The sequence below is a fragment of the Sipha flava genome, unplaced genomic scaffold (assembly GCF_003268045.1).
Source record: "Sipha flava isolate LNK unplaced genomic scaffold, YSA_version1 206_pilon_pilon, whole genome shotgun sequence".
Classification (NCBI taxonomy): domain Eukaryota; kingdom Metazoa; phylum Arthropoda; class Insecta; order Hemiptera; family Aphididae; genus Sipha; species Sipha flava.
Genome location: NW_020272810.1, coordinates 541,172 through 560,676, shown reverse-complemented (window position 1 = coordinate 560,676; position 19,505 = coordinate 541,172). Strand labels below are relative to the sequence as shown.

General features: G+C 32.3%; 1 protein-coding gene across 1 annotated transcript in view; it reads right to left on the bottom strand.

The window, feature by feature from the left end:
- The window catches only part of LOC112682533 (vesicular acetylcholine transporter), a 67,266-nt gene that overhangs the window by 9,018 nt on the left and 38,743 nt on the right, over positions 1-19,505 (bottom strand). Inside the window, exons 3-8 of the mRNA XM_025553162.1 lie at positions 8,255-8,443; positions 3,822-3,997; positions 3,161-3,341; positions 2,654-3,067; positions 2,369-2,592; positions 1,707-1,829 (exon numbers count right to left, since the gene is read on the bottom strand). Of these exons, the coding sequence (XP_025408947.1) occupies positions 1,707-1,829; positions 2,369-2,592; positions 2,654-3,067; positions 3,161-3,341; positions 3,822-3,997; positions 8,255-8,302 (1,166 nt within the window). The 5' untranslated portion in view covers positions 8,303-8,443. The remainder of the gene's footprint in view (positions 1-1,706; positions 1,830-2,368; positions 2,593-2,653; positions 3,068-3,160; positions 3,342-3,821; positions 3,998-8,254; positions 8,444-19,505) is intronic.

The following is a 19,505-nucleotide window of genomic DNA, read 5'->3' as shown; positions in this document are numbered from 1 at the left end:
TCGACCGAAAAATCATTTTCAATCGTTATGATAACGATTGATTATAAGTGTAATACAGTCCTCGCTTATACTCAGTTGTATTTTAATTATAAAATTGAAGGGGCCACATTTTAAACTATAGCCTCGTAAGAAACAATGATAAATTTCTCGAGGAGGCCACCTATCACCCATCTTGTTTTCTCTGTTCATGAATAACGCTAGTCGAAATTTGTCCAACAGTCACATTCTTTGTTTTGCTGACGACATGAAGTTACGTTCCCGGGTCGACTCATTAGATAGCCGTCTTTGTCTTCAGGCTGATCTAGCTAGGTTCTTTACGTGGCTCACTGACTCGGTCATTTTTCTCCATCTCGCTAAATGCAAGGTTATAACTTTCTCCCACCGTCGTTTTCCGCTCATATTTTCTTATAACTTTGATACCTCTATTTTTTCTCGTGTTTGTGAATATGTTATGGATTTTGGTCTTAAGCTAAGTTATATCCTCGATCCCTACTCACATATCATATCGACCGTGTTTATATGAAGGCCTTCAAAATAATTTTCTTTATCATCAGACTGGCAAAAAATTTCCGTTCAATCTAGTCTGCGAAGATATTATTTTTTGCTCTTGCCAGACTCATTCTTAAATATGGCCCCCTAATCTGGAATCCTCAGGCTGCCTGTAATATTCAACAACCTCAACGAGTCCAACGTAAGTTTCTCAAATTCCTTAGCTTCTCTTTCCATATCCATTGCGCTTCTCGTGACTATAATCCTGTTGTTTCCTTATTAGACCTTTCCTCTCCAGCTGACCGTAGGCGCTCTGCTGGAATTAGGATTTTAAATGGACCCCTAAAAGGTAATATTGACTCTTTTGCCCTCCTTAACAATTTCCTTTAAATCTCCCTAACGTAATTCTAAATTGCATGCTTTATTTTACTTACATCTTGCACCTACTTATTATTTAGCCAATGAACCTCTCTCTCGTCTAATGTTTAATGCCAATGTTGACCCTTCTTACACCTTTGGTTAAATTTTCTCTGTATATTTGCATTAGTTTTAATTAATTTTCTTGTAAATTCTATATTAATCTATGTTAAAATGTACACACATAGTATTTTACTAAGGGCAACACCCGTATATACCAATAATAAATAAATAAATACATATTGATCATCACGGAATATTAAAATTAAACGATAATAAATAGATTGGATTGTATTAATATTACAATAACATTGAATTATGAATTCTTTAGTATTATGGGTACGCAAATTGCTAAGTGAATGGAAGATATGCGGGTTAAATATGTATTATTTCCAAGTTTATTAATAATATCTAATAGGTTTTAATAATATCTATTTATTATATCATAACATGATATGAATTTTTTTTCATCAATTTTCTCCACATGACTTTAAAGCATTACTTAATTATACCAACCGATGTTTTGTTTATATGTTAGATATTATTATTATGTGTTTTACTATAAGTATACCTGATCTAAAAATGTACCACGTTAATCTGTAAAGAGATTCTTTGAAAATAAGTTTTTCAAATACAGTTTTTATTTGATTCAAATATGTGTATAGTATTTTATATTTTATTCGATTGATAATTATACATTTAATACAACGTTTTCTAAGTCGATTCATAGTATTGCAATTAGGCCACAGTATCGTGTGCATCATGAAATAGTTATAGTAATTGTAGTGTGGTATACTTACTTATGATAAGCTAGTTGCATTGCGAGTTGTATATAAACATCTGGACTGATCTTAGAAGATTTTATGAATCCCTTTCCATACTGAGTGAACCGGAATACATGAAAGTTCAAATCCTTGACTGACCTATGAATTTTTTATATTAGCATATATATTACTTCATTTAAATTTAAACGCTACTTTTAAAAGTAAACATTTCTATTTTATGTTACGTATTTATAGGTCGTAGGTAAATTAGAATTTTATGAGTAAAACGTAGTGGTTAATTTCATGTTGTCAATAATTATTTAGTAGATATAATATAGAGTTAAACTAAATAAATAGTTTTTTGAACATGGTTTTGAAGGTATTTATTATTTAGAGTATTGACTAAAGCAGCTGATGTACATACTATAGTAATTTGTATTTAGCAGTAATGTGATTTTGAAGCTTTTTATAGTTTTTACACAATGATTTCAATATAATCACATAGGTACAGGTGTCGTTTCTAGTATACATATTAGTTTAGGATAACTCATTGTTTAACAAATAAATAAGTAACGATTTACTATTCAATAAGAAGTTGAAAAGCATAAACAATTTTTTTTTACATTTCTTTTTTAATTCAATAAATTTTGTTTGAAAAAAAAAAAAAGTTAATACGTGTAATTACTATAATATCTTACTTATCTAAAACTGTAGAAGCATCGCCTATGTGTTTTATGAGTTCGTTATTAACACTCCATATGAGTTTTTCCGGTTTTTCTGCTGACGGCGATAAATCCATTGATTTTTCCTCCAAGTCTTTAGTGCTTCTAATCAACTTTTCCATTAACTCGATAACTGCAATACCCTCGGATGGCGAATGCTCATAACACAATCCATTCGCGCCGTCCCTTCCGATTACCAACTGTAAATAGTGTTGACGTGCATAAATATCATTACGATTGTATTATACTATTTCGGTTCACCTGTATAGTCTTGTCAAACCAACGGTTGCCCGAGCAGTATTCACTTCCTCCGCCGTGGATCATTTGATGCATCATGTTTGTCTCATCTCTGTCGTTCGACAGTCTATGACCTTTCGCTCCGACCTTACATACGGAATTGAACTCCGGACCAATCGTTTCCAAGTCAAAGTTTATGAAAAACAAGCACCGTTCGATTAACGCCAAATTATTGCGATTAGAAGCACTTTTCATCAACAACTCCCTGCTGTGAGCCCAGTCGTCTCTCTTTTGCGAAGTCAGAATACCCACGGAATACGTGCGAGCAGTGTTAGCGGTCTTTTTAGCGTCCGTTATAATGTTCAGCAGCTTCGTTGCGATTTGCATTTCGGTGATGGGCGTATCATCTTCGCCCAAAGTCAATCGCAGCACGTAAAACTTTGAATACATTTATTAAGTTTTAATAGACATATTATATTATTTACGACAAAACTACAATTTAGCGTGATGTACAGCGTGGAAAAACCATACCTGCGATTTACATGCAACAATTACGTGTGGTCTCGACAATGTTAGATCTGATTCGACGTCTAATAGTCTGTCCTTAACCAGTCCTGGTTCTCTATATGATTTCATCAGCCTGTAGTACTGTGCCATGCATAGTGGTTGTCCTTTTTCTCTCGATGTAGCCTTCTCTATTGGCAGTTCTCGTCTGTACATAAAAGTGTATAACATAATCCGTACTCCGAACATGTTTTTTTAAAGATTAATTTATTTCTATTCATATTCTGAAGTGCAATGACTAATTAAATTATTTTTCAAATTTTCATATTTCTTAAAATGAACGCATTCATATTTATACGAAAATGGAACATATCAAATAAAAAAAAAAAACTAATTATTTATAATGGATTTTGCATTATGCAAGTATATACTTTTGTATAATATTTTTAGTACTATATATCATGATAATGCATATTATTTATTTATATTCATTTTTAAATTTTAAATTTTCATTCACATATTAATCGTTCTCTATAAATAACAATAAATAATGAATTACTTAAAGTAGGATATATTTTGAGAAATCTTTTCAAACATAACATATAAATATATATAATCGTAAATTAAACAACACTGCTAAGCAATACAATTTTTATTTTATTGAAATTATTATGATACTATGATTTACTTGTCCAATATGCGTTTAAAATTCATCATTTCCACAACAAATCGTGCTGAAAATTTTGCCATCTGTATTTCGGATGACAGATTTGGTAACGGTGGAAATACCATTCCAGGATTCGAATTGATTGGCAATGGTGCTTGATTGCAAAGATACATGTCATGAAGCCACCAATCGTAAACCTGAAAATTATTTTTATAAAATCGATTTAAAAATATGTTACAAGAGAAAAAGAAAAAAATGTCTCAAGAATTCCTTATTATAGTGTCATAAATTTATATTTTGATTGAAATCATTTATTCTAATACGAATAAATTATATAAAAATGACAGTGTAAGAAATCGAATTTCATAAAAAATCTCTAAATGAATTAAATATTTAAATTTTTTCACAATTAAATTTAAGTGGAAATAGTTTATTACATTTTAATACAACTTGATATAAATAGTGACATATCAATGGTATAATAATTTTAGATTTGTTGTAGTTTACATTATTAGGTAACGTGTAGACCAGGAACAAAGGCGCATACCTGTTCATCTATTTACCTTATCATTAAAAAAAATAATATTGTAATCCAAAACTTTTGTGTTTTATTAAAAGTTTATAAAATGAATTATGAATCAAATAATATGTATTGTATGTGATTTTATAATAATAATCATAATAACACATAGTAAATATGTACCGTATTTTTTATAATTGTATACTTTTTATGTATTATGACAAAAAAAAATTAATAATTGATAATATAGGTTTGTTATTTATAATAATTTATGATATGAAGGATATTGTTCAATATTCATTATTGAGGAAACTTTGACAGTTACAATGGTTTTTTTATTTTTAATTACATATTGTGTAATTATATCATGATTAAAAGACTAATTTTTAAAATAATTATCGTTCACATTATTATTGAAAATGACATAGAATGTGATCATAGTCGATATTAGTATTAAAAACATTAGTCTTACTATTGCATTAAGCATATATTTTAAAATATATTGTAAAACATATTTTATTATTTTATTTTAGTTAATTGGGTATTATTGTGAGATGGAAAATTATACCATTATTGAATATTTAAAAATTTTTCAGCGAACGTAATTTTTTTATCGTCAAGATTTATAAGTAATATAATAAAAAATATGAATAAATATATATATACGTGAATATATATTGTATATGTTTAAATTACGTCAGTCTTGACAATTCTGAAGCGGGTTTCAGATAACTATTAAAAACGATTGCTATATAAACATAATAATATCCATTATCGTTATCTTGTACGCAGTGCGATGGAAAGGGTAAATTTATTTCGACGGGTAGGAACGCAGAAGGGTAATTTAACTGTTGTAATTTTTCGAAGACCCGGGGGGGGCCGTTGTATAGGAGCTATATATAGACTCGAGCAAAGGGGGTGTAATTCATTCGGTACCCACCCGGTGGCGGGGCCAACGCTATTCGGTCATTGGCAGTCGCATCGAGACTGCGTGCCTTCAGTGTGGGCGGTACACTATCCTCATACTTCACACATTATATATATGGTCGGGAAAACAAAAAAATAAAAATATATAAAATAAATAATAATAGAAATTAAAAAAGACAATGCCGTTTTTATCGTTACGGTAATACTTATAAAATAAATTGCGAGGTAAGCTTCAGTAATCTTTATTCACGACCAGTCACCGTACAGTGTAAAATGCCATGTGAATTATTCAAAACCAAATCCCGAAAAGTTACGCCCGTGACGCTGTCGCCACAGTCGCGCCAATGTTGCATTTCTCAGTGAGGTTGATCATTTGTTTGGGTTGAAATCGGAGGTTAGAAAAATAAATTTTCCACATTATTGGGGAAGGGGGAAAAAATCTTAACGTACACTTATGATATATATCTAAATAAATAGATCTCGGGATAACCGAAATAAATACATTGCAGATGTAACAGGATCAACTAGCCTTAAATCAAGTTATCCCTACATTTACGTTTGTATGTACGAAGAACTATCGATAAATTATAGTACACAACACTTTCATCGAAGAGCAATAAGAGTGCGTAAAATAATCTCTGTTCTCAATCTATCTGCACTCGACGAGAACGAGGGGAAAATTTGAACCGTGACTTATCTCAATTTAAATAAATGATATACATTTTTTTTTCGAGTCGTAAGGGATTATAATCACAAGGATTATTCTCGATTTTAGAGTGAATTATTTATTCATTAGCAATTTCGAAGAAAAATAATGGGTATAGTATTATTATTTTTTTCACATTTTACCATTGATTATAAATATCTTATTAAGCATTTAATTTTAACTTAGGTATTACCTAAATCTGGAAAAATTGTTTTCCTAAAATTATGTTAAAACGTATATATTTTATGTTACATTCATTATTTTTTATAATTATATACATTTTCGATTATAGACTGGCATCTCGTAGTTTTTGAAGACTACATTTTGAATGCGAAAGATTTATCAACAAAAATCTAATTTTAAATTTGAAATAGAATATTATTGGATAACCTATATGGGTTATAAGGGTGGATCTATAAATTATACAAATAAGTAATTTAAGATGTATATATTCGATATGATCGATAAGATAATATTTTCTATTTCAAAGAACATAATTAATAGTTTTTAAAATGTGTAGGTATCTGTAAGAAAATTATATTCTTAACATTTTTTAACTTATTTTTAGTCAAAGATTAAAATGTAAAAACATTTGTTATCTAGGATGTTTCAAAATATTTTTGTTAGATTTAGAATATAAATGAAATGTGTATTAAACTTTTCTCTATTTTTTCTATAATCAGAAATACAATAGTAAGTAGTGTTAACTATTATTAAATTCTACTCGATACTTATACAGAAAAAAATTATACGTATATACTAATATACGTAATATTTCACTGAATACACTCTTTTCGACACAAATATTAACATTATTTTAGTTCCTATAGTTCTATGTTAAAGCGTTGTTTGATCAGGTAATATGTATATTCATAAAAGTTGTTATACTTATAATAATTGTTTTCATCAATTGGCTAATGTTCTGTCTGGCATCGATGAATGGCCCTTTTTTCAAATAAACAGCTACTTTAACTATTAATGTTTTTGTCAGTGATTTAAAAACGTAAACAAATTATTTACAATTACAGTTGAACTACTTGACTAATTTACATAATAGAATTTAAAAAAAATGTTTTTGGAAATATTTAAAAAATTCGGTATCGGCATTATTTTAATACTCGATAAAAGTAGGTATTAAAAATATGTGGACATAAAAGTTACGAAGCATACATTATTTATGATCCTAAACGCTTTAAAAATAATAATTATAAAATTATAATGACTTTAAAAAATTCAGATGATTATTTGTTCCAATTTTCCAATGGTTATGTACTACGTTCATCGATAAAATAATTATCCGTACATATTTATGTATAAGAGAAGTTTTTGCGGTTCTGATATGATTAATATGGAAATATATAATTTATTACTGGTGTTCGATACAAATATTTATTTATTATATTATAATTATAACATTTTTTATATAATTTATGCAGTATATTTATTTGAATATTATTATTTTTTGAATATGACAACTATAGAGTAAAAATACTACACCGGGTTACAAGAAACACAATTTTTGATATATCGTCACAATTATGTGAACCATTTGTCAGTACGACAATGTAAAGGGTGGTAAAGGGTGTAAAGAAATACGTTATACATGATGATATATGAAAAATAGAAGTGGCCGGTAATACCAGAGAGACGTTCTCATAGCATTTTCCGCATATCATAGAATCGTCCGGTAATCTAGTATCATAGTACGCGATTACACTGTATAAAAATAAATTAAAAAAATATGCGCAGATAAATTCAATAATTAATTATAGTGATATATTATAAAAATTCATAAACGTCATATATTTATAATTATAAATATGATTTGATTGTTCGAGCGTGGGAATCACACCAGGAACTGTAGTCTAACCGATTGGCGTTGGCACATGAATAAAATTCCCGCTTATCTCGTTTTAGAAGGGTCCTTGGCCCGTTGGGAAAACTCGTCATAGAAACAGACTCGTCACGTTTTCTACTAATTGGATTTACTCCCAGAACCGAAAAGTATCCCTCCCCCACCAGTATGCACGTATGAAAACTCAGAGCATTCGCTACTCTATTATTGTTCACGTGAGTTGAATTAATTATTTATACTCTGATATTGTAAAATGGTTTATACCCTTTTCGACAATCAGTTCCTACAAACCCAAATATGTAAAAAATTAAAATTAATTAAAAATCGTGTTTTTGATTTTATTGTTTGAAATTTTTTAAACTTTTACAATTTGAGTTCCATGTAGCCGTGTATTACAGCAGTTTATGCTCAGTAAGTAGGTATCAACCAGCAGAACAAGTACGTACCCAATTGTCATGTTCTTCTCTGCGTTCGATCAATATTTCCTGTAACATCGGACCGGGTCCACTCGTAAAATCCGCAACTAGCTTTCTAACATGTTCGTGTTGTTTTTCATTTAATATTGGTTTCAACGTTTCCAAGTATAATTTCGTAGTGCGTTCCAATAAAGGCACCGGTAGTTTCGGTAATTTTGTCTGAAATACAAAAAAAAAAAAAATAAATAAAAATATTACACGCCGTACTTAAAAAGGCAAAACAAAACTTTGTTCAGATTTCTCGACTTTTAGTTTGATTGTAAATTATGGTCTTTAATGTTATACACATTTTGTGGTTCCTTCGGATGAAGATATTTATCAATAAAGTGTCTATGTTTTATCAACACAATAAATGCATATTGCCATTGCAGAGAAGTTAATGACACTTGTGACTATTGAAATAAAAAAAATATTGATAAGTACATAGTAATAAATTTAAAAAAAACCGTTAAAATTTTAATAATATTAGTAAAATATTGATTACTAGTCTTTTTATAAGGTGATCATATAATGTAGAATGAATTATTTATATTGTAAAGTAACTGCGTTAACATTTTGGACTAATTTGAATGTTATTACATTAGTATTTTATTGTGCGTATGATTTGGATTTGGATTTATTCTGTTTTTCTTTTTCGATACGGTTGAAGAGTAAATTAAGTTTAATTTTCTAGCCACTGTTATTTTTTCTTTTGAATGTTTTCGTTTAATCATAAAACTCCCCAGGGTCGGTTTTCCACCACAGCAGTCTAATAGAAGACACGTGGTGGTGCATCCCACGGTAGCAAACAAAAAGTGCCTTCGTCAAACAAAGAGTCCGTTCCCCAAAATAAATTCCATTAATTTTGATTACAAACACTATAAAGTATACAGGTTCAGGTAGACGTGATGTCATAAATCATCTATTCCCAAATGATAGGTGAGAATGAATTGTGCATTACTCTAATAATAATATTAATCATATTAAATATGACTCATAATTGATTTAGTACATATAGGCAATAAAATAATTTAGTCATTTCATATGTGTATGGTGTACGAGTAAAATTACTCGTATAATCGGTTTTTTGTTTTTGATACATAAATTAAACAATGATAACCCTAGCCATGAAACTTCTAACAGGGATTCATTAAAATCCTAAAATAAAGTGTTTAAGCTTTGCCGACCACATTCCGGTTCAACGTAGATTTTCATAAGTTGAGTTCATATTTTAAGTGATCATGTAATAATACATCATAATTAAGATTTTATAATCTAAAATTGAAATATAGAATATTTTTATTTTATATGATAAAAATCAGTTTTTATAGTCATTGAATTAAATGATAGTGATTTTTATTATACAAATGGTTTATAGTTTAAGTTATTAAGATTTGTCACGTTGTCAGTTTTTTAATCGCACCATATTCATTATTGTATTAAAGTATATAAAAGTTAATATAAATTGTTATTTTTGACTATGATATATTTAATACAGATAATAAATTTTCATTATTTTTTTTCGCGTTCATTTTCAATTAAATTAAATAAATTCAAACTAATAAACCAACCGTTAAGGTAAATAATATATAAAGGAATATGTTTTCAATGATTTATTGTTGTTTTTAAATGTACAGTTCTCCATTGAAGTAGGAAAAACATGACATGTTGCTCTTCAGCAAACATTTGTATACCTCCGTTTACTAAACATATACATATATGTTTCATTTAGATATGATTAGTAACGGCGAAAAATCTAACTAAAATCAAAGTAATTTTATTTTATTATTTGTTTAAACTTTAAATAGGTATTAATAAAAAGTTGTGCTTATTTTCAAAAATATATGAAATTATTATTGAAGTTTGATATTAATTTATAGATAATTATATAGTATTTCCTTTAATATTTTGGACATGTTATAAATATTACGTTGAACTAAATAGAACCGTACACACTATTTCTATTGTGGCTTATTTTAACTAAATATTTATGAATTCAGAGTACCTTTAAAAGTTTTTAGCTACCTACTGGTATTTTTAGCATCAATAGTTTGTGATAGAATAAGAAAAATATAGTGAAGCGAAGTTGAAATGCATTATAAATTAATGTTTTGATGTATATGGGATATTAATATTGTATAATACCTAAATCTATATAATAAGAACGTTGAAGTGTAACTTTAAAAAAAAAAAAAATTAAAAATAAGTATACATTTTAATAATCGTAGTTAAAAAGTAATTTAATATGATTAATAGCGTATTATCATTTCAAAGGTTATTTTAATTTTAAAATCAATTGAAATATTGAATATATGATGGAAACTAAAAACAATTTAATAAGTTTCAAAGCTTTAACTATAGAATTTGTTTCTTAATTATTCACTTATAATGACTATTTTAACTTTTATTTTGCAGAGAAAACCAAACATAACATTTTATTTTTTAAAAGAGTATTTTGTCGGTTTTTAATGTATTAAATTTTACTTAGCATTCAACCCAAACGGCTGCATAATTTACATATACAACTGACTGTGAGCTGTTTAGTTATATTTTATAATCAGAATGTTCTACCATTGTAGGTGCGTACAATCAGACACGTTTTCAAATCGAATCGATCGGACTGAGCACGGTGTTGGTTCGGGTGTGCGTAAAAATTGGCGGTTATATTTTAAAGTGCGAAATTGTGTGGTTCAAAAAACAAACACACAGCGCTGAACGGTGTTATTTTTGTACGCCGAGTGGCGCAGTCAGTAAGGTCCCTGGCAGCCAGGTGAAAATCAATAAGTTGCCCTCGGCACATAGGCCGACACGCAAACGCTGTGGTCGAATTATATGTTACAATAATTCTACCCAGGGTTCCGTTTGAAACGAGGTCACCAACATTCTTGTTTGTACATGCGTTTGAAATTTTGCTGAAAATTCTATCACAAACTTGGTAAATTGCGATAAATTTGTAGAAAATGTATGCATAGAAAATATGTGTATAAATAAATACATAATTTAAAAAAAATTTTGTGCCAGCATACCTACATCTTTTGAAACATTCTCTTACTGATGTTATACTATAATTCCGTCGGTGTTTAGCAATCAACGATCATAACAATGTAGTTCGAATAAATTTCATACATAATATTAATAATACAATTCGTGTATGAATAATTGTTGGTTTTATAACACTTATCACGAGCAATACCATTGTTATGTGCCAGTTATTGTTACAAATGTATTTTAATTGTGGTTTTTAAAATTTAGGCTCTCGTTTGTCAGTTTTAGTCATCGCTCTCAAATTTCACGTTTTTTTGATAAGAAAATAACAATAAATTTATTTAACTATAATAATTTGTAATATTTTAACTTGGGGTATTTTTTTTTTTTTTTCAATATTTTATATAAACTGTATAATATTTCAAAGACCCTATTTTCTTTATTGTTTGATTATTAAAAAAATAATTAGATAAATTATTGCTATTAATAAAAATTAAAAGTACTTTTCTATTAAACTTTGAAGCGGGTAAATTACTTTTATCGCTAGTATTTTCTGATTTGTGTTCAACATTTTTGTTATGCATTAAACATTTTACCAAAAGCTCAATAAGTCGCATCCGACCCACACGTCTTTTTTATACGGTGCGCATTAAATATAAAATTTAGGAAATTTCATTAAATATCATATAAATTTTGTATGTTGTCTGGCCCGCAAAGACAATATGAACATTTTTAACATTACGTACTGTGCTTATTTCATATTTAGTTTTTAAAAGTATAAATTTCTATGTATTTTTTAATAATATAATAGTTATTTTATCTCATTTGTCAATTAATTTAAATATTGTATAATTATTAAATGATAAAGTTTTATACCTATACATTGTATTTCGTGATACTCCGCTTACTTAGTGTAACTTAACTTTTGGGCGCTTATACATAAACAAAAAAATATATAATGATTGGTTTTAAATAATATAATTAGTATTTATGGTATTTTAGGAGATCGTGGGTAGTAAAACAATACAAAATTATTGGTGGTTGACTTCGTTCGAAAAAGGTTAAGAAACACTGGTCTATACATTATAATATAGTCTTGAAAAATTATTTATAATAATGTACACGGATATTACTACACCCGTTTTACGTTATAAACCGTTGCTTTATGCACTTGAAAACGTGAAAAATGACGAAAAGTTTTCAGCTCGTTAAAAACTGCGGACCCTATGCTTCTATTTGTTTTGGTTCGACAATTTTGTTTACTCACTGGAGCGTTATTGTTTGTCCAATTTGTTTTTCTGTTCCTCGTATCCACCCTTCTGATCCAATTAAACGAATAGTTGGACTCGTCAATTAGTGAGTATGGGTTGTACAGTATGCAAGCAGTGTATAGGGATCTCAGAGAATCCCCCGATAACATGGAAATACGACGCGCGTTTTGTTGTTGTTACTTTTGTTTTTGTTAGTGTGTGCGCCTGCGCGCCCGCATGTACTTGTGTTCGAATGATTTTAAAACGTACACGAAGTGATCTGAAGTGAAAAATTATGGCTTTGAGAAGTAGACACATAAAAATATACGATATGATACAACTCAATTGAAAAACGGTGTACGGCTATAATTCTGTATTGCAATTTATTCTCGTTTTTTTTTTTCTATTTCTTTTCATTTTCTGTTTGACTTTATTGATCTAAGCGGGCAAAGAAAATTACTTATTTCTACAATTTTGTATTATAAATATTTGTATTCATTTATCTATGAACGTGCGTGTAGTATAATTACATTAGTACACGTAAGGTATAGGATTATAATATATTTGTACGCGGTGGAGTTGAATAAAATTTGAGTTATGCTTAACGTCGCCGAACGTACACGCAATTTATGAATTCTAAACGAAGCGAGTATAAATTATACTCGCATTATACTGTATAATGTATTGATTATTTTACTCTCGGGCGGTAAAAATACACTAAAACATCTACAAAGTAATTCTTTCGTTTGAAAACATTGTACCGGAGAATTATGGTGGATAGGTAATTTTTCAATTTCCTCGATAGTTTCAAAATATTGAACGTTTATTTTGAAGTTCTACCTACGGTCCCATTGTGCTGATTAAAGTAATGTTGATGATCTATAATTTGTATCCGTTGTAATGATTTTTCGATTATTAAAAGCTGAAAACGATTTTTTGTCCTAGGTCTCGAAAAACCTACGGATGTCCTTGACACACAAATTACTATATTCTATACCGTCGTCGTTGGTAACACTGTCCCATGTTCGGGAAAATGGCAGTTTTCCAGAAGGTACAAAAATGTTGTACGCTAAACTAAAAATATTTTAATGTTTATCCAGTTTACTATTAACCTATTAACGAATGTAATGTATTGTCTTTACGATGTATTCAAACCAGAGTTCAGATCGTTTTTGACGGTAAACACCGGGATTCTTTTATTCGTTTTGTTTATTACACCCATTGTTTTGTCGAATACGAGATAGCGATACATTACATCGGTACGTATCGTCGCGGTATACTCGCGGTGCGTACGAATTACGCCGAAAAGCAAATACCCAAATGCCAACAATCGGCCATCTGTCGGACCCCTTTTGCGGCGGCGGATGTTTAGGGGCGCGCGTGCAGCGCGTGTACTCGCAATTAGACACGTGTCACGTTGGAGAATTATATGCGTACGGTTTTTGTTATGGTAAGCAGCTAACGATGATGGACGATACGTTATCATGTTATCGTTATTAATATCATACACACCGTCGCTTGGACAATGATTTCGCAATGGCTGTTGCGTTATTACCGGTCAATTGAGTTCTGGTGCATTACCGCCGCAGTATCGTGACAGGGAAACTGAATAATTATAACTTTGCGGCGGGGACGACGAGCCGACGTACCTACCCGGTCTGACTGCTGCACGTGTCGCGATGGCCTGGCTTTGCGCTGCGGTTTCTCCTTTGCAGTTAGCAGTTTGTCAGGTACACGCGCATAATATCGTTTCCGACGCACACGACCACGCATGTTGCTGAACGGGTCATGTACCACGTACCAATCAATGTATTTCAAATGCTTTTGAACAATGCGGACTCTCGTCGATTTAAACGAGTCAAACGGATCCGAAAATTTAATCAAATTTTAACTGAATACAACGCGTTGGAAAATTTGAAATATTTACATTCGACCGATTCCACTGTACCTACCGCTATTAGGGTCGTCGACATCCTTATCAATTTATGGTTCGATATATTCGGTAACGCGCATCACGTCCATCGAGATTTCTTCTTTTAATCACTGAAAACGATTTAAAATTACCTTAAATCATGTCATGCGTCAAAAAATGAAATGAAATAGTCTTCAACATTTGAGTACCTACTGGTACGAGAGAAAATCTTTGCGTAGAAATATGTGTTTAAATGAATAATTGCGAAACACTGTAAATGTTCGTGCAAAAACAGTTGGATCGAAAGAGTTTTTATTGGCTTGTTGCGGACGTTTAAATTCACCCCGTTGGTCGGTAAGGTATAACGATTGATATACACTCATTCTGTTTCGAGTCTAGGGCGGAATGCGAAAAACGTCACGGGTACTTGCTGAGATACGACAACATCGTAAAGGAGGATAATGCGAATGCGGACGGTTCGCATGCGCGGGCAGTCTGCAGTTATTACCAAGGTCTAAGGCTTGAAAAAGGTATACAATGCAACGTATCAGTTTGGATTAGACTCAATGGATCGTAGGGAGATGCGAGGAATTTCAGAGAATATGTTTCCTTTCTTACATGCAAATAAATATGTTTCCGTTCGATCACACGTCGAAAGATGGACGTACCTGACTACCAGCTGGAGCAGATACGAGACACTGTATTGCATGTAGACGTGTATCGATCGTCAAAAACATGATTACAACAAAACATGATCGTTGGTGGCGGCTTTAATGGCGGTTTAGACGTCGAAAATGAATTAATAAATTCATCGGGTACGTAAGATTGTGAACGGGTTAACGACGTTGCAGCAGTACAAAAACGGAACATTTTATACGTTTACGCAATCGTTTAATATACAAAACGATTTCATTTGGTTTTCGGGAGGTCCTTGTTCGCACACCGGGTCGATTATTATAACACGGGACGGGAATTGTTGACCAGCAATACATACTTATACGCTAATGGTTACTGACCGTTCGGTGGACAATTTTGAAAAGTATGTTTTTCGTTTCGCACCGATCGCGTTGCAAAGGATTGATAACGGGAACGGTGAATAATGTAAACCGTGCTGGCAAAAAGAAAAAAAATGAAAACGACTTTTGATACTTATCGGAGACGACAACGTGTACGGTTAGATGGGCGCATGTATGCCGTATTCGCATAACGGTCGGTTTAAGGTTACCGCGCTGACGTTCGCGCGTATTATTATCATCGTCGACGTAGCCATCTTGTCTAGTTGCCATCTTCGTGTTCACGGAGAGCAGAATAAAAAAAAAAATAGAAATAAAAAAAATAAGAAGATGTATAATACACGAAACGTAATGCGTTTTCGAGTCGACGGGGCGGTGGCGGGGCGTGTAAAGCATACCAGGTGCGCGCGCGTTTCTACAGTCGCGAAACCATCACTTCGGCGGAACGACGTAATAACCGCGTGGGTTAAGGAACGCGTGCAGGACGTGCGGGTTCGTATGTATATGAGGGAGGGGGGAGGAGAGATATGTTTTAAAAAAAAATAAATATTCATCACACGGTGGGAACGGTGGCGTCAAAATAACGGGATGAAGGAAGATGATCCCCTGACGAAGGGGTCGTTTTATACGCGGTCGGTGGTCGGGGTTGAAGTTACACTACAACAATAATGATTATTGTTTCACCCCACGGTCCCTTTGTGTACACCGCGACACTACTACCACTACACCACCAACCCCAATCACCACGACTACCGCCACCACTACTACAACTACTACGCTATTATTGCATACCTACTCATGTACACACGCGTTGCAACGGCAGCATTATAAGCCCGCTCGGTGCACACGTGTCGTCGTTTCCCATTGCGTATTTATAAACGCACTACTGACACGCGCGTATTGTACGCTGCACCTACACTTATGTGTACACACACGATATTTATTACCACGTCACACGGGGTAACGTGTGGACATAGTTTTCATAGTTTTTGTTTTCGTTAGGCGTAGACTCCGTACTAAGCGTTACATTATTGTTATGTTATGTTATGTTACGTTACGTTATGTTCTATACTCGGTCCAATTTTGGTCTTTGATTAACGTTTAAGTGTGGTCCGGTCCGACTTCGGTTCCCTGGTAAAATTTGAAGTCTTGTCTGGTCCTTTAAATAACGGACCGTGCAGAGCACTAGTGCTATGTAAGTTCCTATCGCGCACAAGTCGACGAATGCGCCAAGAGAACGGTTTTAAGTGTTGTTGGTTAACGTTTTGGGTGCGACACGGTTATCTTCGTGAAACGGACAGGTGTTCCGGGTGTCCGGACCGGAAACGCGACCAAATCATACGCAGTCATGTGAAACGGTGGACCGCTGCATTGTTGTTTTCATCACGAAAGCTGTCGATACAGGGCCCCAGAAATTATGTATTACGAATATCATTTTATTTGGAAAATAAAAATAATATAGGCCCGGTACGCAAATCCGCTAACTCGCGTGAAACCTCTCAGAAAACGGGTTGTTAAATTAAGGCGATACCAATTACGCATAGCTTTGAAGTGTTGTACGCGCACGCACATGTAAAATTGTTTATCGTCGACGACGGTTCGAATTATAATTATAGTATACATTTAGCTGTATGATAACATGAACAATAGATTTCTATAAACAATTATTGATAAATTAATATATATGGCCCCGCAAAATTGGGCCGGCGCTGACCGCGGCGTAGTGTTATTGTTCCGTTGGATATCGTACGAATAGTTGGGGTAGTCGACCAAAGGCTGTACGCGACGTACTTGGACATGGTCTGCGGTCCTCCGGATCCGATGTGGACGTCACGGCGACGATTCGCTCCTACTTCTGTTACGGTATTGAAATCGTCGTTCGTTTAGCGTACTGAAGATATCGTAACGTTGGCCGAACATGTGTACAGATGTACGTTCCATTTGTGTTTTAAGTGATCAATTGCAATGGACATTCCGCGGCAACGAACGGCCAGGAAGACACAATACAAAAACGACTTCGTGTGCCACGTATACGTTATTATCACGTGTTTATTATGTTTGTAATGTTTGTACGGTTCCGTGTCGTGTCCGCAGGCAGACAAAGCGCGAGCCTGACAATTATTATCACCGTAACAATTACAATAACGGGACGGTCGAACAACGGACCAGCACTCGGTTTGCCGCACATTATATTGTACAGTTGACGGTCGGACGGAAACACGTGGGTGTTGTATGATCGTATCTTACGCTGTTTCTGTCGGCGCCCGAAACGTAATCACAATAATAATGTTGTACAGATTTTAATAACCGTCGCGATCATAAGCGCTCTACAATGATACTGCAAGCCGTCGCAGTGGCGACGTTTCACGAGCGCTTTCAAAGAATTTAAGATCATTATACGTGTAAACCAGTTGTTATATCGCTGTTGTACCGCGGTCTGGGTATTGAAAACATAACGAGCGCAGCGCGAATCGATATCTGCTCGTCGGTAATCCAATGCGTTTCTAAACACAAATCCGTTACGCGAACATCAAATGTTTTGAAGTTCAATTATGGTTGAAATAATTGAAATCATTATTTTCAGTTGGTTTTAACGTCTAACCATTAAACAATAAATTGATCGTTATGCGACGAGGTTTTGATCAATTATATCCGCTATTGGGTTAATGTTGCATACGGGAACGTGTAATGCGGTCGTAGCGACGCGATACGTAACTTATAGATATTAACGGTCAACGTTAAAACGTGAAGACCTCCAATCGTTTGATGAATGTTATTATTTACTTATTTTTTAGCTTCACGTTATAGAAACACTATTACTCGATGGTTTTAATTTGTATATTTATTTTAAATATAGATGATAAGATAACATGTATTCCTTTGAATGTATTCATTGGAAGCTTGTTAAATTTGAGTATCTGACCGTAGGTGATTTTTAACGCATAAAATATTGTCTGAATTCTGTTACTTTCTCGTAATATTAATTCATTCATATTCAATACTTATAGCCATTTAGGTTGTGATTCGATTATGATTAGTATTTTTCTCGTTTTCCTTAAGGAAATATTCTACTGCACTGTCTGCTACGCATTTGAATTATCATTTATAATTTTTCAGTTTAAAAGAACTAACTAAGCGATTGAATTCGCAAACAGGATTTGTACGCATCAAGCTGTGTGCTCGTTTTGTCGCGTGGGCCCGTCAAAGCGAAAGTAATAATATAAACTGGGTATATAACAAGGGTGAAAATGCTGTGGTAAATATTGTTTTATATATGTATAGACGTGGATGCATAAAACAACCGGATGTAATAACGAGCAGGAGGTAAAAAAAAAAGATAAAAGAACCGACGTGTGACTATTCCTACAGGGGCGGAAGGTATAGACGTCCTGCTGGCTGGCTTTTCAAATGTTCATTAAAAATATAAATAAAAAGGAAATATTATAATATTCCCGTTCTATACTGTATCGTGCTGCGACTAAGATAAATAAAAATACGGTCGGTGGTAGTTCGAAAGGTCTGTAGGTATTTAAGTTGTATGATGAAATTACTAAAATAATCATAAATCTGAATATTAAGCATATACTACTATTTTATAAAACTGAAAAAAATTGGAACTAACCGAGGCTTTTACAATTTAAAAAAAAATGTACAGTAATTATAGCAAAATAATATTATGTAAACACAGTGTATAGGGCAGAATGTAAACCAATTTTTTGTATTCTATTAAAACATTAATGTTGCGTTTCTTTTACTTATGCAGTTGTAATTTTTGTTTTTGCACTTTAATCGTATAAAACTGAAACTAAAGGTTCGGTGTTTTACTTCATAAATTAATTAAAATGTTTAGAAAATAATTATATTATTATATATAATGTTGTAATATAGTACTGTAGCCTCAAGGCAACATCCGAACATTAGCGGAACATGATGTTTTGTAACTTTTAAGTGCAAAATGTATACATAGCTATACAAGTATTATTATGAATGACGTTGTTTTTTTCTAGTTAGCTTCTGCCAAAGTCCAAAATATTAACAGACATGTTCAGGGAAAAATAATAACGAGTCTGAGTATGGTTTAA